At 33.2% G+C, this 23,761-nt stretch overlaps 1 protein-coding gene across 3 annotated transcripts in view; it reads left to right on the top strand.

Moving 5' to 3' along the window:
- MAP9 (microtubule-associated protein 9) overlaps positions 1–21,740 on the top strand; it is a 30,530-nt gene extending 8,790 nt beyond the window's left edge. For 2 of the 3 annotated variants that reach the window (XM_011970482.1, XM_011970483.1), the window contains exons 6-14: positions 5,992–6,085; positions 7,711–7,958; positions 10,873–10,943; positions 12,504–12,672; positions 13,233–13,322; positions 15,124–15,285; positions 15,407–15,552; positions 15,734–15,866; positions 21,286–21,740. In XM_011970482.1, coding sequence (XP_011825872.1) covers positions 5,992–6,085; positions 7,711–7,958; positions 10,873–10,943; positions 12,504–12,672; positions 13,233–13,322; positions 15,124–15,285; positions 15,407–15,552; positions 15,734–15,866; positions 21,286–21,408 — 1,236 coding nt within the window. In that variant the 3' untranslated portion in view covers positions 21,409–21,740. The remainder of the gene's footprint in view (positions 1–5,991; positions 6,086–7,710; positions 7,959–10,872; positions 10,944–12,503; positions 12,673–13,232; positions 13,323–15,123; positions 15,286–15,406; positions 15,553–15,733; positions 15,867–21,285) is intronic. The other variant, XM_011970484.1, reaches the window with a different exon arrangement.
- The last annotated feature ends 2,021 nt before the right edge of the window (positions 21,741–23,761 follow it).

The raw sequence follows: 23,761 nt of genomic DNA, 5'->3' as shown, positions 1-23,761 counted from the left end.
TTATGTATCTTTGAATTATGGAATTTAAGGCTAAGAACAATATAGTCAGTGTCATTTTATTTATTTGATTTTATTCACTCAACAAATGTGTGTTGAATGTTCATGAAACTGTTCTGCGTTCTTTTGGTTATGTTCCAATAGCATTAAATGTGGCCTTTCAGGTTTCTATCAGGAAGTTTACTATGCATTGTTATTAAGGGAGAACACTTCGTTTTTCTCTTTGTATTTCATTATGAGAAGCAAATTTTCCCTTATGAACATTTCAGAAGGGAAAAGTACAGGAAGAACATTTCTTCCCCATAATTTGCTTGGACAGATTAGGGAACTGCATGCCACCTGGCCAAGCTTCTTTCTTTTTCTCATCGCTTGTCTGCAGTGTTGGTGTGTAAGGATCTGCTCCCTGGGAGGTGAGGCGGAAGGCACGGAGAGGAGCTCCTTTGTGCTCTGACTAAATGGGGGAACCCCCCAATTCAGACTGAAAGTATTAGGAAGCACAATAGGTTATCGATTCAAATCTTGTTCTGCAGTTGAACTTTACCAGTAAAACTGACAATTTGATATACGCCTAACTGACACCACCATGCTGTTTCTTAATTTGTTCTGAAAACCAGAAGAAGAAACCCAAGCAATTACTTTATATTTAAGAAAATTGTCTGATCAGTTGAATATTGTGCTAGTTTCTTGTAGCTGCTGTAACAAATTGCCACAGACTTAAAACAATAGAAATGTATTCTCTCGGTTCTGGAGGCCAGAAGTCCGAAATCAAGGTGTTTGCAGGGCCATGTTCCTCTGAAGGCATCATGGAAGAATCCTTCCTTGCCTCTTCTAGCTTCTTTCTGGTGGTTGGCAGCAGTCCATTAGCATTCCTTGGCTTGTAGCTGCATCATTCCCATCCCTGCCTTCATCCCACGTAGCCTTCTTCCCTGTGTTTTCTCTGCGTGTCTGTGTCTCTTCTTTCTCTTAAAAAAAAAGATACTAGGCATTGGATTTAGGGCCCACCCTAATTGAGTGTGTCCTCATCTTAACTATTTAAACCTGTAAACACCTTATTTCCTAAGAAAGTCGTATTTTGAGGTTCTAGATGACCATGAATTTTGGTGCATTAATGTTCATATTTTAAACCTAGCATTCCTGGGATAAACTCTGGTTAGTCATGGTGCGATATTTTATTGTGGAATTTGATTTGTTAAAATTGTGTTAAGATGTTTGCATCTATATTTATGAAGGCTATTGGTCGGTAATTGTTTCTTACAATGTTGCCATCAGGCTTGGGTATCAAATGAGTTGGGGAGTGTCTTTTCTTCCTTTATTCTATAAAGGTTTGGTATTTTTTTTTTTTTCTTAATTGTACTGGTGAATCCTCTCACCAGTTGAGGATTCACCAGTACAATTATCTGGGCCTGGAATTTTCTGTGTGGAGACATCTTTGTCATTAAATTTGATTTTTTAGATAGATATTTCAGTACTCAGTACTCTGTTTTCTGTTTTACCAGTTTGGTAATTGTGTCTATCAAGAAGTTTGTCCGTTTCATCTGATATGTTGAGTTTATAAACATAGTTGTTCATGATAGTCCCTCATTCTTTTGTTGACTGTAGGATTATCATGACATTTCATTTTTTATTTCTAACATATATAATTTGTGTTTTCTGTCTTTCCTGCTAAATCTTGATAGGCATTGCTTAGTTTCATTAAACTTTTTTAAGAACCACTTTGGCTTTGTTATATGTTGGTGCAAAAATAATTGCACCAATTATTTTGGCCATTACTTTCAATGACAAAAACCGCAATCATTTTGCACCAACCTAATAATTTTCTCTATTGTTTGTTTCCAGCTTCATTAATTTTTAGTATTATTTCTTTTGGTTTAATTTGCTTATCTTTAGATTTGAAAATTTTCTCACTCATTTTTAAGATTTTCATGTTTTCTGCTAAACCTGTTGAAAGATGTAAACTTTCTTCTTTGTACTGCTTTAGTGGCCCCGATTTTTTGATGCCTTTTATTTTTATTATCATTTCTTTAAATATATATTCTAACTTCCCTTGTGATCTCCTGTTTTAGAAATTCATTTTTTTACTTGAAAAATAATAATTGTACATGGGGTACGTAGTGATTTTTCGAAACATATAATATATAGTGATCATTGTGATCTCTTCTTTGACTAGTTGGTTATTTTGTGGTGATTTATTTTATTTTCAAATACTTGGTTCTTCTCTACATATACTTTTCTGTTAATTATAAGTTAATTTTGTTATGGTCCAGATAATGTATCTTACGTGATTTCAAATTTTTAAAAATTATTATTATTATTTCTAAATGGCCCAAGATAGTGTATCTTGTGGAAGTCTCATTTGCATTTGCAAAGTAGATGTGTTCTCCAGGTGCTGAATATAATGTTGTGTAGTTGAAGTTTGGTCAACATGGTTGGTAATATCATGCAGATCTTCTTTAGCCTTACTGATTTTTCATCTAATTTGTTTACCAGTTACCAACTTAGGGGTATTAAAATATCCAGTTATGTTTGTGGGTTTGTTTATACTTCTCTTTAGTTCTGTTAGTATTTTATAACTTTGTTATCAGGCACATACATATTTATTATTATTATGTTTTGAGCATTATGAAATGTCTCTACCTCTGGTAATATTCCTTTCCTTAGCTTGTAGATTGTTTTGTCTAATACTTCAGCTTTCTTATGACAAGTGTTTCCATGGTATATTTTTTCTATCTTTTCTCTTTCAAACTAATTCTGTCTTTCATTTAAGTGAATCTCTTACAATAAGGGTTTGGTGTCACTTTTTTTTTTTATTATTATACTTTAAGTTCTAGGGTACATGTGCACAAGGTGCAGGTTTGTTACTAAACTATCTCAAGAACAGAAAACTAAATACCACATGTTCTTACTCATAGGTGGGAACTGAACAATGAGAACACTTGGACACAGGAAGGGGAACGTCACACACCTGGTGTCACTTTTTTATTAAGTCTGGCAATCTGTACCTTTTAATGTAGTATTTAGTCCATTTATGAATGTTTTGTCAATTTACTTTTAATGTAAATACTGATGTGGTTGGATTTAGAAGCAATTTGTTTCTCTTTATTTTCTATTTATCTTTTTAAAAAATTATTATTTTTATTGTTGTTTCTCTGTTACTCCTTTCCTGCCTTTTTTTGAGGAGATAATCATGAGTTTTTTAGTTTTTTATTTTTATTATTATTGACCTTTTATCTATATCTGTTTGCATTATATTTTTCAGAGTTGATCAGTGGATTAAAGAATACATCTAAACATTATCACAGTCTATTTAGAATTGATACGGTATTGTTTCACATTTGATATAAAAATATAGTTCCATATACTCCTGCATCCATTGTGCTATTGTCATATATATCTACATATCATATAATCCCCACAATAAAGTTATAACTTTTCTTTAAAGAGCCCTTTAAGTTTTTTCTATTAGACTTTTAAATAAAGAAGGCTAGAATATATATTATATATTTATTGTATTATATATTGTATATATTATAGATAACATCCTATTGCTAAATATATTATAGATAATACATATTTGTAGATAATATCTATATATAGGTAATATATTCTATTCTCATATATTATGTAGATATATAGATAACATATATCTATAAATATAGATAATATATATCTATAGATAATATATATCTATAAATATATAGAGATAATATATATCTATAAATATATACAATTTCTAGGGATCTTCATTTCTTCCTGTAGATTCAGATTACCATTTTGTACCCTGTCAGTCTTACAAACTTATTTTACATTTCTTATAATACAGGTTTACTAGTGATGGATTTTTCTCAGTCTTTGCTTTTCTAAAAGTATTTGTCTCATCTTTGTTTTCAAAGGGTGGGTGATGTGATTATATCCTTGTCTAATAGCTGCCTCCTTCTACCTCCAGCTCTTTATAGGTTTCCATTTTTATTGGCCTCTCTTGTAATCATTTATTTCATTGTCCTCTCTATATAATGTGTTGATTTCGTCTGAATGCTTTCAGGAATTTTACTCAAGATTGTGGTTTTTATCTTTTAATTACAGCAATTTGACTATATGGTGCCTAGGTCTAGCTTTCTTTATGTTTATTCTGCTTGATGTTTGTTGAGCTTTCCAAACATATAAGTTGATACTGTCTGTGAAATGGGAAGATTATTTTTTCCCACCCTATTTTTCTCCCTCTCCTTTTGGTACTGTAGTTACACATGCATTGAAATTTTCAGTATATCTCACTGATCTCTGAGATTCTGTTTATATTTCTTAAATTTTTTTCCTCTTTGTTTTTCATTTAATAACTTGTATTACTCAGTCTTTAGGTTTACTGATTGCGGTCCAGAGAATGTATCTTTTATGATTTCAAATTGTATGAAATTGTCTTGTTTTGTTTTAATGGCCCAGCGTAAGTGTATGTTGTGAAAGTTCCATTTGCAGTTGCAAAGTATAAGTGTTCTCCAGGTGAATTTTTTATTTCACTTACTGTGGTGGTCAACTTTAGATTTTCCATTGGTATTTTTTCTATTTTTTATAACTCTGATAAAATCCCCCATCTTTTCAGCCATCATGCATATATTTTCCCCGAAGTGCTTGAACATATTTATAATAGCTACTTTAAAGTCCTGTCCGCTAACTGTAAAATGTGAGTCATCTCTGGGTTGCTTCCTACTGACCATTCTCTTTTTTTTGTTTGTTTGTTTTTTTAAATAAGTGCCACCATTTTCTGTTTCTTTATCTAGTGACTTTTGATTGAATACTAGGTGTTGTGAATGATATTTTGTAGAGATTCTCGATTCTTTTATGTCCCTCCAAACACATTTTCTAGCAAGCAGATATCATGGCTGGACACAAATTCCCAATCTTGTTTCTCCTGCAATAGATATCAGCTGAAATTTCTGCTTAATTCTTTTCAGTTTCTAGCTTCTATGCTTTTACAGGATCCTCTGAGGTCTCCCTTATGCCACAGATAGAGGTGGTAAAGGTTTTTGGTGAATTTCATATGCAGATTTTGTGGTCACTGTCCTCTACTATTTTCCACATTGGCTGATCTCGTGGTCCTAGACTCTATCCTCTGTCCCCTCAAGTCATTCCACCAAGGCTGTAGCCTTCTATTACTTGAGCTGCATAGAGTAGAGAATGCCTTCTGGCAAAAAGCTACTAATTTGCAGATCTCCTCAGGTGAAGCTTTGTCTTTCAGGGTAGACTCCAGTGTCTCAGCACTTCTTCCATTTTCTCAAATGCTTTCTCTCCATTGCTTTTGACATATAATTTCCTTTGTACCCATAAAATATTGCTGGGAAAGAAAATTAAAGGATTTGTACAACAAAGTGGAACTTCTTACATTATAATATCATCACCTTTAGGCTAGATGATTCTATGAAGAAATGTTTACCTTAGATACACAAATAGAATCATTGCATTTCAGATATAATTTTCAGAATTTTGAGGAAAACTCAAGTGCATGCAGTCTATGTGCTTTTCCTATCTAAAATATTTGGAAGTAGCTGCTTACTTGATTTTATTAAATGTTTTCATTTGGATAACTAGTAATACTTGCTTGGAACTAAAGTATTTACCTGTCTTCTTTATGCTTTCCTTCAAAGGATAATTGTAGGAAGAGCTATCAAAATCAAATCTTGGCCTTAAATATTTATAAGAAATGTGATTTTAAAGTAATAGGAGTTTTGAAAATTGGTAAAAACAAATAGAGAGGTGGTGGTAGTTAGATAAAGAACTTGAATAACTCTTTCAGTGACCCCTTTTATTAACCAAGACATCAAGGCTTGAAAGTAAAGCATACTCACCTCCACTGGCTTGTCACACTTTGTGTTTCAGCAACAAATGACTAATAATGCAGATTTCAGAGTTACGCACTATTTTAATTTGTAGTTTTAATAATGCTATTGTTCCCTAAAATGTTAATTACTAAACTTACATGGGAAATGTATTTTTTTGCAGAAACAGGATTCATGCTTAACAAGTCTATCATCATCATCACTTAAACAAATTCTTGGAGATTGTTTTTCACCAGGATCTGAGGGAAACACATCTGTAAAAGGTGGTTATATATAATAATTATATCTTATTTGTGAACTCTGTACTACTTAGACTCCTGTTTGTAAGAGAAATAATACTTCCTATAATTGCAAGAGAAATGCATGTTTTTATGAGTTTGAGTTTTAATCCTGATCATGTAGTTAACTAACTGTGATTTTGGATGCAGAACTTAATCTCTCAGTGCCTCAATTTCCCGAAGTTATATTATCTGTCTCATAAGGTCATTATGAAAATTAAGTGATATAGTGCATTTTAGCCATTAGCCTAGTTCACAGCCCACGTGGAGTGAGCACCTGAGGTAAGCTATCATTATGTATGTGTTGCTTTGATATTCTGCAGGACAACATAATAGCTAGGTGGAATTTTAAAGTGAGACTAAGCTAGATTTGAATACAGGCACAACTACATAAACAAAGTAGCTAACCTTTCTGACCTTGTATGTTGATCTTTAAAATGGGTAAAATAAGAGTAATCTGCCTTATACAGTGGTGTAAGAATTAAACATGTAAAGCATTTACAGCAATACCATAGTAAGCACTTACTGTGATATGTGAGTTGTGAATATAATTTCTTTTCTTAGTGATATGTAGCTTAATGAAAGCTAAAAGACATAGCTATTTCTAGGTCTGAGATATGTAACGAACATTTATTAAGTGCTTACTATGTAGCATCATTTTTGTCATTTTACAGATGAGAAAAGCTGAAGTGCAGTGACTTGGGAAAACATACCCAAGGTCAGTGATGGAGCCATAGTTAAATCTTGAGCTCCAAAGTTCTTGTTCTTTTCACCGATTAGATTAACAGCTCCAAAGAATCCAATAGTGAATTGAGTGATTTTAAGCCCATCGTACCTCAAAAGAAATTTCAAAAAATGGTCATGGTGAAACCAACAGAATTAAGACTTTTGATAGTGAAGATTCAGGTTTAGCTAGGAGGTGGATCTTGGTAGAACTGAAAGTTGGTGATCCCATTCTAAAATGTGGTAGAATCAGAATAGTAGAAGCAATTCTGTAAGTGCAAAACTGAATCTTCTTATGCCAGAGCTTGAGCCTGTTTCTTGGAGCACAGAGAGGATAAGCAATAGTCTTTATTGCTGCTTATGGTATCAGAGGCGGTACTGCATCTTGGTGAGATGAAACTCACTAGAGGCTGTGTAAAATTGCATTAATTCCTGGTTCTTTCTGCATCTGTACAATTCAACAGTTGTACTACTAATAACTATAGTAGCCTAGAGAGGTGTGACACCTTCTTATGCAGCCTGTTGTTCCAGCTGAGAAACTCAGGCTTTAGAGCTGAACAAATATTGTCATCGCACTTGCTTGGTTTGTATGTCAACAAGCTCTTTTGATGTGTCTTTGTTTTAGGGTAGTTATTCCATTCTGTTTATTAATATGCTGTTTTTCTAAGTACTAGATTTGGTAAGTGCTTCATTAGTTAAGCGTAGACTTTTTTTTTGTAAATCACTTTTGAAAAAAGTTTATGCAAGTTTAATATGATAGTTTTCTTCATATTTTGCAGGAAAAAAAGTTTATAGATAGTCCTCCTTTAAAAGAAAGCAAATGAATCTGGTATTTACCTTATTAATTCAGAAGGGGGTTTTAATGCTATTACTCTGTCTCAAAATAGATCCAAATGAAGAAATCACTGAAAACCATAATTCCATGAAATCAGATGAAAATAAAGAGAATTCATTTTCAGCAGACCATGTGACTACTGCAGTTGAGAAATCCAAGGAAAGTCAAGTGACTGCTGATGACCTTGAAGAAGAAAAGGCAAAAGCAGAACTGATTATGGATGTTGAGAGAACAGTTGATCCACTACTATCTAAATCTCAGAGTATCTTAACATCTACCAGTGCAACAGTGTCTTCAAAGGTATTTGTAAAAATTCATACCTTTCATACTACAGCTTAAAACTTGAAACAGAACTTTAAGAAATTTTATCTTCTGTGTTATATACTTCTGAATTACCAGTGGGAAATTTATCTTTTGATAGTGGTATTATATTGTCACATGGTTCTTACTTAATCCAGTAAAATTTAACTTTAAGGAAAGTTTGTAGTGAATTTACTAAAACCCAGTGTTTAAAATTTATCAGAGGTGTATGATTATAATATACTTTTAAATATCTCAGAAATGCATACTCATAGTGTATATATTTCCATAGGTCTTCACATTTTAAAAATATAACTATCTGGAATAACTTCTGAGATTTTAAATTAGAATTATGTTTTTGGATATCACTTTAAAACATGAAACATGTTAACAATTTTAACGAAAATCTTAAATGTTTTTCAACATCCGTGTTTCTTTAAAATAGATGGTTATCATCAGGAACATTATTATTATTATTCATATTTGATCCTTTGCCTTTATTTCCTAATTTTCAAAATAATGAGTTGGTGCCCTGGCACCTCTAGAGGTGATGAAATTGCTTTTTTTTTTTTTTTTTTTTTGAGACGGGATCTGGCTCTGTCGCCCAGGCTGGAGTGCAGTGGCCGGATCTCAGCTCACTGCAAACTCCACCTCCCGGGTTCACGCCATTCTCCTGCCTCAGCCTCCCGAGTAGCTGGGACTACAGGCGCCCGCCACCTCGCCCGGCTAGTTTTTTGTATTTTTAGTAGAGACGGGGTTTCACCGTGTCAGCCAGGATGATCTCGATCTCCTGACCTCATGATCCGCCCGTCTCGGCCTCCCAAAGTGCTGGGATTACAGGCTTGAGCCACCGCGCCCGGCCGCTTTTTTTTTTTTAAATTCATATAAATTTAACGGGTTCAAGTGCTTTTTTGTTACATGGATATATTTGTGTAGTAGTAAAGTCAGACTTTTAGTATAAACTAAAATATACATTGTATCCATTAAGTAATTTCTCATCCCTCACCTCCCTCTCACCTTTCCTAGTCTCCATTATCTATTATTCCATACTCTATATACATGTGTACACATTATTTAGCTCCCACTTATAAGTGAGAACATGTACCATTTGACTTTCTGTTTATGATTTATTTCACTTAAGGTAATAACCTCCAGTTCCACCCATGTTGTTGTAAAAGACATTTTTTCTGTATGGCTGAATAGTATTCCAGTGTGTATATGTGTGTGTGTGTATGTACATTTTCTTTACCCAATCATATGTTGATGTACACTTAGGTTGATTCCATATCTTTGCTATTGTGACTAGTACTGTGATAAACATATGAGTGCAGGTATCTTTTTTATATAATGATTTATTTTCCTTTTGGCAGATACTCACAGTGGGGTTGCTGGATTGAATGGTAGTTCTATTTTTAGTTCCTTAAGAAATCCCCATACAATTTTCCATAAAGATTGTACTAATTTATATTCATAAAACCAAGAGTATATAAGCATTCCCTTTTCTCTGTGTTCTCACCGACATCTGTTACTTTTTTAACTTTTTAATAATAGATAAATATTCTGACTAGTATAATATATCTCACTGTGGTTTTAATTTGTGTTTGATGATAAGTGATGGTGAGCATTTTTTTTTTTTTCATATGTTTCTTGGCCACTTGTATGTCTTCTTTTCAAAAAGTCTATTCACATTTTTTGCCCTCTTTTTAATGCGGTTATTTGTTTTTTGTTGTTGTTGAGGGGAACATTATTATTCTAACCTTAAGAAACAGATACGTGATTATGTAGGATTACTTGTTCCTAAACTAAATTGTGTCTGAGTGCTATACTTTAAAAATTTATGGTGTAGCATTTTCAGTCTTTGTTTCTCCTGAATTTGTCATTATCTCTTATAGCTGCAATTAACTAGCAGTTCTGTGTACTTAGTATCGGGGGAAGAAAACAGTGCTAGCTGAAAATTTGTGTTTGAGCAATACTTTTATAATATAAAATACAAGTTTTCTTAACGTTTATGGAGAAAGTTCATTAAGCCATGTGCCAGGTATATCATCCTTAGCTACGTTCCTTAGGAAAAAAACACTACTGACGAGTTAGGGATGTGTTTGTATCTGTGCTCTCACTTTACCACTAGCACCCATCAGTCTACGTAAAGTAGAAAAGTTATTCCTTACAAGAAGAAAGGATATTCTGGAGTTTATAGACAGGATTGTAGAATGTCTAATAGAGGCAATTCTAAATTAGAACAGGCAATTTATATGTAAGAAGTAAGGTTGTAACATATTTCTTTTGACTGGACCCTTGGCTTCATTCTTATTCTCTACTGAGTGGCCTTTTCTAAACAGGAATAGAATCATTCTCCATTAAAGTCTTTTTGTTGGTTTATCACAGGAATTCCGTCCAGACTCCTCATCGCCACCTAGTGATCGCACATGGTTCTTCTCTGACCACGTCTTCCACTCTTCTCTGCCATTCACTATGCTTCAGCTCCATTCACCTCTCTGTTTTTCAAAGCTACCAAGCTCTGTCCCTTCTCAGGCTTTTACCACTTGCTGTTTCTTTCTTTCATAGACTTTCAAGTGGGCCCTTTGCACTCATTATCTGTCTCAGCTCTCATGTCAGCCCCTCAGGACAGCCTTCCCTGATCAACTTCTTCAGCCCCACTCTGGTCATTCTCTGTCGCTGTACACTATTTTATCTCCTTCATGAGTCATGTTTGCTTATATATTTATTTTTGGTCAACCATCTCTAGAATTTAATATTCTTAAGGGCATTTTATTCACTGATTTGTTCCCAGTGTCTACTGTGTTTGACACATAGTAGATGCTTAAAGAATAGTGATTTACTGGCAGTTTGGCTTCTAAGCCTAACAAAGATAGTTGTTATGAATAAATCATCTTTGGCATTTTCTGTTTAATAGAAAACAATTGAAGATAGAAATATAAAGAATAAAAAGTCAACAAATAATAGAGCATCCAGTGCATCTGCCAGGTAAGAAAGTGATCAATATTTGTCATTGATGGGCTTGCATTCTAGCAAAGCTAGTTTTAATTTAACTTTCATAAAGTAAATTTCATTTGGTGTTACTGTGTTTTCTCTTTATTTGCATTTCATAAAATGAAAAGAGTAGTTACTTCATGATAAAACTCCTTGGTTGATGATATTATTTGAAATACAGTAATTCATAAAAAGTAAGCCTATTACTGGTTGTTTTAGTGCCTGGAATGTTTATGCAATACCTTCGCTCTCCAGGATCGTCCTAGGAATATTCTTCTTCTTTCTTAATGTCAGTGATTAGGGATTCTCTGTGCTCCACACTGCTTCTGGAATAGAGCTTCTTTCTCCTACTTTTCCTGAGACAAGCAATAGAAAATGGTAATAAAGCTGAAGTCTAGCAATGATACTTATTCATTATCAAGTATCATTGTCTAACATGAGAAATTGTACTGAAAGCCTTCCGAATCTATGAACTAAGTAGGTTTATTAAAATGATTATCTATATGGCTTCATTCACACCAGTGATAATGAATGCCTAACTCATAAGTGCTAATCAAAACCTTCTGAATCTTTTAAATTATCATTAGTCAAATTATCATTAATCAAATAAAACAGAGCTAACAAGCTTTTTCTGTAAATGGCCAGTTCGTGCGCATTTTAGGCACAGTCTGTATTGGAACTACTCATTTCTGCTATTTTAACAGGAAAGCAGCCACAGGCAAAACTTAAGTGAGTGATTACAGCTATAGTGCAATAAACTTTGTATACTAAAACCGATGGCTGGCCGGATTTTCCCACCAATCCCTGAAATAGATGGTACTATTCTTTCTAATTTTATATTTGGAATGCTTCATGTAACAAAATGATGAAAGAAAATAAATATTAAAAGAGTGATTATAACCCACTTTATTGTTTTTTCCATGTAACTTGAGAAGAAGTAACATGGTCCATATTTCTTAAAAAGTTTCTAATTACAAATATTTAAATAGAGCAATCATTTTAAAGCCATATAACTTAAAGTTATACAATTTAAATTATGTTGAAGGGGACATAATTTAAATATGTCCCCTTCAACATAATTTAATACTCTTCGTATACTAAGGCTGTACATTTTACCTACATCATTTTCAAAGTAAATACAATTTGTTAAATTATAATGTAGTTTTCAGTTTTTTTTTGAGATGGAGTCTCACTCTGTTGCTCAGGCTGGAGTGTAGTGGCATGATCTCTGCTCACTGCAACCTCTGCCTCCTGGGCTCAAGCTATCCTCCCACCTCAGCCTCCAGGGTAGCTGCAACTACTGGCGTGCACGACCATGCCGGCTAGCTTTTTGTATTTTTGGTAGAGATAGGGTTTCACCATGTTGCCCAGGCTGGTCTGTAACTCCTGAGCTCAAGTCATCCATCCATTTTGGCCTTCCAAAGTGCTGGTATTACAGGTGTGAGCCATCGTGCCTGGTCAGTTTTCAAATATTATATGTGCATATTCTAACAGATCTCTCTTGTACCAAATGCAATTGTAATATTTTATCATGATTCATTTGGATCTTTTCAGATTAATGACCTCTGAGTTTTTGAAGAAATCTAGTTCTAAAAGGAGAACTCCATCGACAACTACCTCTTCTCACTATTTAGGGACTTTAAAAGTCTTGGACCAAAAACCTTCACAGAAACAGAGCATAGAACCTGATAGAGCAGATAACATAAGGGCAGCTGTTTATCAGGTAAAAAAGGAAAATATTTTTAAGAGGAGAAAGATGATCACTTTCATAAGCCAACACTGTTTATAAAGAATAAAGCAATCCTGATAGGAAATTATGGTTTAATACTTAATTTATTGAGAAAGATTTTCCTTATAATACATGAGTAATCCATAGATATTTTACTAAATTATTTGCTTCCACACTTTGCATAACCAATCATAGTTGTTTTTAAGGAAAGAATATGCCATTACAATTTATAGAAATATAACACAAGCCAAAACATTGTAAAGTCTATATGTTTTCATTTTTTTATTCTTGAAGTTTATATGAACAAAAGGAGTTATTATGAACAAAAAGTTAGTAAATGTTTTCTTTCCTAAGATATTGTTAGGCATACATAGAAAAAAGATTTTATTAATTTATTCACAATTCTAAAAAAGATCGTTTTTTGTCTTTTTTAAAGTAGAATAGTATACTTTAGAAAACTGTACATGTGAATTTCAGAGAAAATGTTAATATAAAGAATTCTAATTCATTTAAGAAATTTTAAATATTATATAACCTTTTTCTTGTTCTCATAGGAGTGGTTAGAAAAGAAAAATGTATATTTACATGAAATGCACAGAATAAAAAGAATTGAAAGTGAAAACTTAAGGATCCAAAATGAACAGGTATTCTGACATATAGAAGTAAAAATGTTTTGGATTTTTATTTCGGTGAAATATCCCTGAATATATAACTTTTCTAAATCAGCTTTTTAAATGGTAAAATAACTTGTATATTAAAGAATTGATTTCTTGTTTTATTTCTGTTTTACTTTATAGATTTTAGTTTGATATAACTGTTTTACATGAAAACAGATTTTAATTGTGTATATGTATAGGATAGCTTTGTTCCTGCTGATTATGAAGTTATTATTGTTTGTGAGCACCTAATTCACTCTTAAAAGTTGACTTCATTTAGAACTTAGCCAAGAAGGCCAGGCACTGTGGCTCACACCTGTAATCCTAGCACTTTGTGAGACCGAGGCAGACGGGATCCCTTGAGGTCTGGAGTTCAACACCAGCCTGGGCAATGTGGTGAAACCCCATCTCTCCTAAAAATACAAAAATTAGCCAGGCATGGTGGTGGGCACCTGTAATCCCAGCTACTCGGGAGGCTGGGGTGGGAGGATCACTTGAACCCAGGAGGTGGAGGTTGCAGTTAGCTGAGATCATGCTACTGTACTCCATCCTAGGTGACAGAGACTGTCTCAAAGGAAAAAAAAAAAAGGCATAAGAAGATAAAGGATCATTAGACACTAGTTAGCCTTCAGTTTTCCTCTTTTCTCTCTTGAATTTTACTATACCACTTAGCCTATTACAATTTATTTTGATATAATTTGTTTAGTACAAATTATCAAGTCCAGCCCCTCCCTGAGCTCTTGATTTTTGTATCCTTTCCCATCAACTGGAGGTGAACTTTTGTTCCTTTCTCTTCTGTACTGAGTCACTTCCTCTAACTCCTGCTTAGAATACGCTCAGTTATTTCCTATATTCTAAAGTCAAACTTCTGAAAAAAAACCTCCAGTGTGCTGTTCAATATTAAAATAGATTTAGAAGAAAAATATTTTCCAAAGTGAACAGCACGATAATGCATCAGTAGCGAAGGGAGCCGCCCTCCAGGGGGCGTGCCTGTCTATCTGTTAACCAAGTTCATAGCAGTATGCTGCTGTGGTCAGTGCCATACCCCTTCTCATTTGATCTTCACAGCTCTGTGAGGTAGACAGTACTTTGACTTCTAAATTATGTTACCCCAATATTAAGGTTTTATGTCATTTAATATTGAACAATAAAGCAAACATAGAATATTATGGGATTAGATTGAAGGAAATAAAATAATAACTTGCTATACAGTCTCCTACCTATTTTTCAGTTGAGCACATACTTTCAACATTTGGAATACATTTGTATAGTAAGAACTTTATGTTTTGATACTATTCAAAATTAAGATTTAAACCAAAAATCTGCATCTTACTGCATGACTTGGCCAATTTGCCTTACTCTAACTTAGTTGATAAGCCCATAAGTTTACTGATTTTTTTCAAATATTTTATTATGAAAATTTTACTATACCACTTAGCCTATTACAGTTTATTTTGACATAATTTGTTTAGTACACTTTCAAAAATAATAGTTGACATCTTTCTCATTAATAGGTCAATATATGATAAATGTTTTTAGAAAAGGACATTTTAAAATCAGTGAATAATTCAGATAACATTCTTTGTAAATTAACTTATCTAAGCCATTTTAAATAAATTATTTTGAAAGTTAACTTCTAAGTACAATGAATCTCAGGATTACAGATAAATGTATATGTGTATATTTATATCTAGCCATATTTGTCGAATATTTATATCTAGCCATATTTGTCTCTCTCTCTCTATATATGTATATATGTATATCACTCTATTATTTTTTTCCAATGTAGAAAAGAGCTGCTAAAAGAGAAGAAGCATTAGCGTCATTTGAGGCCTGGAAGGCTATGAAAGAAAAGGAAGCAAAGAAAATAGCTGCCAAAAAGAGGCTTGAAGAAAAAAACAAGAAGAAAACTGAAGAAGAAAATGCTGCAAGAAAAGGAGAAGCACTACAGGTATTCGGGAGCTTTGCACATCTTAATTATTTTAAAACATTTGAAATTCAAATTAATGATTAATGTATTTTTATTTATTTTCAAATATTCACAGTAAGAAAATTATTTTGAACTTTTTCAGGCTTTTGAAAAATGGAAAGAGAAAAAGATGGAATATCTTAAAGAGAAAAATAGAAAGGAGAGAGAATATGAAAGAGCAAAGAAACAGAAAGAGGAGGAAACTGTTGCCGAGAAAAAGAAAGATAATTTAACTGCTGTTGAGAAATGGTAATCTCAAATCATACATATTTTGACATATTTTAAATTAATAACACTTCAGAATTTTATAAAATTTATTTACTTGAAATTTACTAATGCATTTCAATTTCGTTACTGTCAAAGATGTACTAGGGAATCTTTATTATGTGTTTTCCTTTAACTGTCCAGTGTTGTATACCATCCTCTGTAGGAATGAGAAAAAGGAAGCTTTTTTCAAGCAAAAGGAAAAAGAAAAAATAAATGAGAAAAGAAAGGAAGAACTGAAAAGAGCTGAGAAAAAAGATAAAGATAAACAAGCTATTGATGAATATGAAAAATGGCTGGTAGGTATTATTTGTCAATGCGCTTGAGTCTTTTTCATCTACCTTTTATGTCTTTTCTGTCCCTAATTCTATTTGCACCAGACCTACTGATCATTTCTACCTGGAATCTGCTTTGTTGAATTCAAGCTCTCCTCCTGCATATAGCATATTTTCTTTGATTTAGTCATTTCTATTAATGTTTCTACTATTTGCTCAAACACCTAAGCTTAAAACTTGTTAAAGTCTTCTTCCTTACCTGCATCCCCACATTTACCATTTTCTATTGATGCCCATTCTTCCTTTGCTGTGATTCTCACATCTAACATCATAGAAAGAAGAAAAGTATACTATCGGGGCTACTACTTGGTGGAACTTGGTCATAACAAAAAGTAACACTGAATTTAATAGTGAGAAAATTAGTCCATCTTTTATTCTCTTTTGATATTTCTGATGACCTCAAGGAGAATCTCTTATTTAGTGTTTTTAATGAGAGAGCAGGTTTGAGATTTAGGAGGAGCAATAGCTAGCTGAACCAGATGTATGTATATATTTGATTTCACTTAATCTTTATAAAAGTTACTTTTTGTTGATGTCAAGCAAAATGTTACTTTCCATTTTAGAATATCAATATAAATATGCATTTTTGTCAATTTTTATATAAGTAATACATTATGAATAAATACATAAGTAGGTAACACATTCATATGAATAATTAACATATTCATTTGATTCAGCAACCAAAAAGTATAACATTTTTGCACTGGAAGTCTATCCAGTCAGGTTTCTTATCAAACTTTAAAACAACTCATACCAATCGACTAGTTAAAAAAAATCATCTAGGTTATTTTTGATTTGCATTTCTCTCATTAGAATTGAGCTCGAATATCTTTTCATTTGTATACAAGCCATTTATCTATTATTTTCTCTGTAAATTGTCATTTCATAGACTTTGTACACTTTTCCATTAGGTTGTTGGGTTTTTTTCTTACTGATTTCTAGAACCTTTTGTTTTGTACTAAGGAAATTAACCTATCATTTTTTTATATGAGTTTCAAATATTTTTCCCCACCATACTGTTGGTTTCCCAACTTTCCTTATAGTATTTTATGCCATGAAGAATTTAAATTTTAGGTGTCAAATTTATCAGTCTTTTTTTTTTTTTTTTTTTTGGCTATTGATTTTCAAGCATAGTTGAAAAGACCTCCACAATTTGAGGTTAAACAAAATTCTCTTATTTTTCTTCTAACAACTTTGTGACTTTAATACCTTAATGTTTTAATATTTATTCTACTTAGAATTTACCCTGATAATGGTGGGAAATATGATTTTAACTTTAGTTTTTCCAAATGTATCCTTTATAAAGTAGCCCATTTTTACCCACTGATTTGAGGTGCTGCTTTTATTATATGATACCTTCTCATATTTTCAGGTCTGTTTCTTAACTTTCTGTTCCATTGGTCAGTCTTGTGATTCCAGTGCCACACTTCATTATTAGACTTGATATTTCTAAATATCTGCTTGGATTCATCTCCCTTTATAGTTCCTCTTTCACAGTCTTTTTGACCAGTCTTGTTTATTTTTTTCCTATAAACTTAAGAATCTGCAGCAGTTAGAAAGGCACATCAGACATCATTTAAAAATGAGCTATTTAAAGATAGAATAAAAAGATAAAACAATAATATACTTAAGAAACATGCCAGACCAACATAAAGAAAATTGTAGAACTCTCCTGAACAACACAAATGAAGACTTGAGAAAATGGATCAGAATTGCCCTTGCATAGAAACACACTTATAATGATGTTATAAAGATGTCAGCTCTCTCTGAAGTAATTTAATGCACTTGTAACAAAAGCCAACAGGATTTCCTCTGTGTGTTGACTTTAGTACTGCTATATGCTAATTCTGTGCAGAGAAATAATAATAAGGTAATCAAAATTGGTTCAGTTTTGAATGAAAAAGGTAGTGTTTCTTGATGATTTCCTTAAGTTAAACTTTTAAATAAAGCTATGCTCCAAAAAACATTTTAAAGTCCACTTATATTAAGAAGATATATACTGACCACTGGAATCAATTAGGGAAATTAAATGTAAATGTTTGAGTTTTCCATTTTAATTTTGTATTTTCATGAAAATGAAATAGAATTGCCTTAATAAGTCACATTTAGGTACACTATTTTAAATTATAGTACTTAATTACATTGTCATTCTCATCAGTCCTCTGAAGAACAAGAATTCCTTAAAGACCAAAGACAAAATAACATGATATCTAGTAAAATGTCTGCAAATATAGTACACCTATAAACACACAATGTTACAGATCCATTCTGCTTCTTACCAAATTCTTATTGAAATTTGTTTGCAGATAGAATAGAAAAATTGTCCCTATATCGAAGTCTAATGACTTCAATTTTCATGTAAAATAACATCTCAAGCTTTTTATATACAAACTAGTTTGCACAGTAAGCATTTGGTGCATAGTTGTTTTAGGGGAAAGTTATAGCCAAAGATCAGGTAAGACTAAAATATTTTTCTTGCCAATTCCCAGCTTTATTCATCATTACCTTTAGTAAGAAAATGAGCAAAAAGCTCAGTTTTCCACAGGTGAATGTCAGAAGGACTTTTTAACAAGGTTTTTTAAATTATTATCAAGGTAACTATTGATTCTTGTGAATTGATATTACAGTTAATATAATTGTCTATTAGCTACCCTGACTTTACAGCTCCCGCTAGTAAGATGAAGCATATTTCAAGTTACTGTCCCCCCATGTTAAGTGGAATTAGAAAAAGAGATTTATTCAGTCAATCTCTGTGGACACAGTCTGGTCACTGCTTTTCTTCCGCCTAGCTAGATGGTCTGCCTCTCTCTAAAATATTAAAATGATTGAAGATGATCTAATGACAGCTTTGGTTTTCACAATTAAAATTCTGAAAGGAAGTTCCCTCTTTGCCTTAACAGAAATAGCAAGCAAACAAACATGCAAACATTCTTATGACATGGAATGAGGATATGGATGTTAAGATTGAGAAGAAAACAAACCTCCCACTTAACTTTGTTATATGTGAATGGAAACCTTGTGCTGTATTGCCATATTATGCTTGTGGCACTTATATATATACTGATGAAAAGATGCATACATACCTAATCATTTTTCATAATGCCTCTCCTCCCAAGCCATCAACCTACAGAGGCAGGTTTCACTAAGGGTTTTCCTGCTCCTTGAGGAATATGAGAAAAATACCACGATGAAGAAACCACCAAACCTTATAGTGTTAGCAGAGACATAAAGAAATAGACAATCCAAGTTGTAAGATGGAAAGACCAGATCCTACTAATATTTCAAGTATACCTAGATAAATATTTAGATTTCATACTAATATGCAGATACTCAGTTACTTTGATGGGAGGACGTGCAGGGAAATGAAATGATTCTCAAATTCATCTGTAGAATAAAAATATGGGAGATAATATTTTGAGAATAATATGAAGTAGGACTATCCCTATCAAGCAATAAAATATAAATTTACCATTCCACTTCTGTGAATCATCATTCTTTCTCCTGTTCTCAATTGTTCCCATCATGTTCCAGGATATATAATCTTCAAGAAAAATACACTCTTTGAACTCTGCATTTCCCTCTGTCTATAGGCCCACTTTTGTCTGCTTTTCTTTATAGTGAAACATCTAGAAAGTTTTGCTTATACTTCCTTAGTTCCTCATATCCTTTTCATTCACTTCCCACTTCAGTTTTGTCTTTGTCCTCATCACTACACCAAAATCACACTTTGAAAGTTACAGGTTTGCATCTATACGGTCTATTGTGTGTTTCTGTCCTGTTTCAGAATATCTCAGCATTCTACACTGTTGATTTCTTCCTCCTACAGCTGTCACCTCCTTTGGCTGTCATGCTCCCCTGATGTTCTCCTCACTTCTCTGCCTGGCTTCTGTGTCATTCGTTCAATTGTTTTATCTAAGTTCTGCATGTTACCACGGCCTGCCAAGGCCCATATGATCTTAGTCCTCATCCATCTCTTGCTCACCATTTCCATTTCTTGTCTCCTGCCTCTTGGCAAGCCTTAGTCGCAGTAGATCTTTTTTGTTTCCTCCCACATCACAAATTTTTTTCCCACTCTCAGAGCCCTCACTACTACTGTTTGCTTTGCTTGCAAAGCTCTTCCCCAATATTTATCACAAATGGCTTCTCTTATCCATCATTTCACACTTCAAAGGGACTTTCCCTGAGCCCATTTTTTGTTAGAAGTAAATACTCTTTTCTGTTCCTTCTCATAGTTTTAAAACACGTTTCCTAGAAATTGACACAACTTGGAATTATCCGTTGTTTATTTTCTTGTTTGTTTCTGTCTATTTTGAAAGTTGCCTGGGGGACAGAGACAATATCTGTGTGTTGGGATTTAAAAAAAATTTTTTATTTGCAATTGACACACAAAAGGTGTACATATTTATGGGATATAGTGTGATGTTTCCATCTACGTATACATTGTATAATGATCAAAAATGACTCACAAAGGTAGGCAAAATGATGCAAAGATAACATTAATATTTTTTATATGAAAGTACACAAATTGCTAAAAGTTAAAGGCACTGATACCATACATTTAAATGGCCAAATAATTGAGCAGAAAATTTACAAAAGGGCTAAAGAAATGTTTGAAAATGTGCTCAAGTTCAATAATAAAGAAACATGAGGAAGATTTTTTAACTATTTGTAAAAAATTTGAAGTATCTCATACTGTCATGACATATTAAAACTTTGCACCCAGTAAATTTACTTCTGAGAATTTGTTCTCACAAAGTCATCACCAACTTATAATAGTTATTATCTTTGAGTTACAATAGTAGGTCTGTTTTTCTATTTGATACAATTCTTTTTTAATGTTCTCACTTTTATAGTTTAAAAAATTAAGTGATATTACTACCTGTTGATGTACTTACAAATTGGCAATGTTTCCTAGCTGTTTTTTTTCTTGTTTCCATTTTTTGTTTATTTTTCTTGAGACAGGGTCTCACTCTGTTGCCCAGGCTGGAGTGCAGTGGTGCGATCTTAGCTCACTGCAACCTCCACCTCCCTGGCTCAAGCAATCTTCCCACCTTAGCCTCCTAAGTAGCTGAGACTATAGGTGTGTGCCACCACACCTGGCTAATTTTTGTATTGTTTTGTAGAGATGATGTTTCACCATGTTTCCCAGGCTGGTCTCGAACTCCCAGGCTCAAACGATCCACCCACCTCAGTCTCCTAAAGTGCTGGGATTACTGGTGTGAGCCACCATGCCCGGCCCTACCTGTTATTTCTTTATGATCTGTTAAACTAGGAAGTGATATATAAATATCCTATAATGGATTATTTTCTTCAGCAAGCAACCTGATTTGAAAATAATATTCATATATGTACATAAATTTATAGTGTTCTATTTTCTCTTTAGGAAAATAAGGAAAGGCAAGAAAGAATTGAACGAAAACAGAAGAAACGTCATTCCTTTCTTGAAAGTGAGGCACTTCCTCCGTGGAGCCCTCCAAGCAGAACTGTGTTCACAAAAGTGTTTTGATAATTCTAGTTCTTACATTATTTAGTTGTTTATCAGTTTGCCAATATTTGCCATAGATTTAAAAACATTCCATTATTTATAGTTAGAGGAATATATTTTAATTAAATGCCAGACACTCCTGCTGACAATGAGAGAGATACTTTGGAGTGTAATCAGTGAAAGCATTTTTTTGAACTGTAGATAAACTGCCTCAAATGAAGATCTAATAATCAGATTGTTTTTACCATTAAGATACATAAAGTTTTATCATGTCCTGATAATTCTTACAGTGGAGTGATTCATGATCTTTTTCATTAAGCTCTGTGTGTTAAGTATATTTAATTTCAGTAATAGAAATTATTCCATTTGTGGATGATTGTTAATCTAGATTCAGGTTTTTAAATGAATGGTCGCTGGGAAGTGCACACATATTATTCCTTCTGAAACTGATGTTTAGCTCAAAGCAGTTGCATTTGTACTGTGCAAGTTAGAATTTTGATCAGTTGAGGCAGTAGTTCAGTAGAACTCTAATCATCAAGGCTTTTTATTTAAGAACTGCCTTATGTTTTAATATGAGTGTACTTTATCTGTTCCAGGCTTATGTGACAATCATAGGCACTTTATAATGAGTCCACCTCTGAAATTTTTCTTTTTGAATTCTATCTCACTGTATTATTTCAGTGATACCAAAAGACATCAATGTCACAGTAGTGATATACTTACGCATTAGTTATGGAAATTCCACAGGAGTTCAAGGTCATTATCACTATAATTATTTTCCAGACTAAAGCCATAAAGGTGATTTAGGCAATTATTGTCATCTTAGCTAGTCCAGTTTTATAGCTTATATTCCGAAGACAGCTGTATGGGAAGGTAAATGTGTTGACAATGTCCACAAAGCCTTTATTTATTTATTTATTTATTTGATCTCTGCGTGTCCTTGTAGTCATTGGTCTCATACTTGACCTGGTCCTCTGGTTTAAGACAGACCAAGTATATGCTCTCGGAGTTGAAATGCAGCATTAGTCAATAATGCAATGCAGAGATGATGGATGGGAATACACAGTTCCTATTTATTGAGCATCTAATATATAATCTCTACTGTATCTTTACAAATGTATTTAACATCTTTACAACAACTTTTCAGGGTAGGTGTTATTAGCTTCATCTTACAGATAAAAATACTGATGCTCAGATAACCCAAGTAATTTGCCATCCATCTGGAGTGTGCCTGAACTGGGATCAAACGGGATTCAGTCTGTCTGACTGAATCTGCCTCCTTCTGAAATCTCTGTGCTCTTTTTCACACTTCTCTGTAGCCTCAGAGACAGCTAAGTTCTGTCAAGACCTCTGCATAGTATCAACGTTACAAACACGTTTTAACTTTTAGAGCCTAAAATCATGTATTGTTATCCAAACATGATCTTTCTCTATAGAAATAGCTGCTTGTTGTTAGAGATGGTGGACGTCATTAAATCTATCAAGTGAAATAAAAATCCATAAGATTTCATGAGTTACTCAGGCATCTTATAACTACTATCAGAATATCAGAAACCTCAGCACGTTATGTGACAAAGGCTTTGAGATGGTCACTCCGGACGTTTCACGCACTGAGCATCAGCCTTCTTGCTGCATTGCATGTGCAAGATAAGATGTCATAGGCGGCTTTGTAAGATTGTATCAGTGCTATAGACAATTAAGAGAAATTTCATAGATAAAACTAGAACCCTTTCTATATGGCCAGAACTATAATACTTTCTGAAATTGATCTAATTATCAGCAATATGTAGTATCAGCATGGAACTTAGGACCTCTCTTACTCGTTCCTCTGTCCCCCATAGTTCCAAACACAGTGCCTGCCAAAATAGATTTAGTGTTTATTGTATTATCTATTTAGAGCTAAAAAGATATTTACAAATTCCAGGGAAGTAAAAGGAAAAAAATTGAAAAAGGTACAGCTACTTTTGGGGATGTGAGATCATGAATGTGTATCTTACAGATTTCACATTAATTATTTACTTTCCAATTATTTTCTTCTATATTATCATATTTAGTGGCTAACCGTTACTACCTCTTACGTTGTTGTGAGAACTGAATTAATTAATGTAAAGTATTTGACACATAATAAGGACTTAAAGGTTCATTGTTGTCATTATTGATTTACTGTCATGAGCCCTACATTTCCCCATTTTATGAGTGTAAGAACATTAACATAGATAGGATTAATAATGGTTATTTGACATTACACATTTTTAGCAAGAAGAAATTTCTGTCTTGTTGGCCAGTCCAGGCTGTATCACTCAAAAAAAATACAGAGAGATTACATTTATTGATTTGTGTATGTTGAGCCAGCCTCATCCCAGGGATGAAGCCC

The sequence above is a fragment of the Mandrillus leucophaeus genome, unplaced genomic scaffold, assembly GCF_000951045.1.
Source record: "Mandrillus leucophaeus isolate KB7577 unplaced genomic scaffold, Mleu.le_1.0 Scaffold95, whole genome shotgun sequence".
NCBI classification, from domain to species: Eukaryota; Metazoa; Chordata; class Mammalia; order Primates; family Cercopithecidae; genus Mandrillus; species Mandrillus leucophaeus.
The sequence above is the reverse complement of the archived record's forward strand: the minus strand, read 5'-3'. Positions and strand labels throughout refer to the sequence as shown.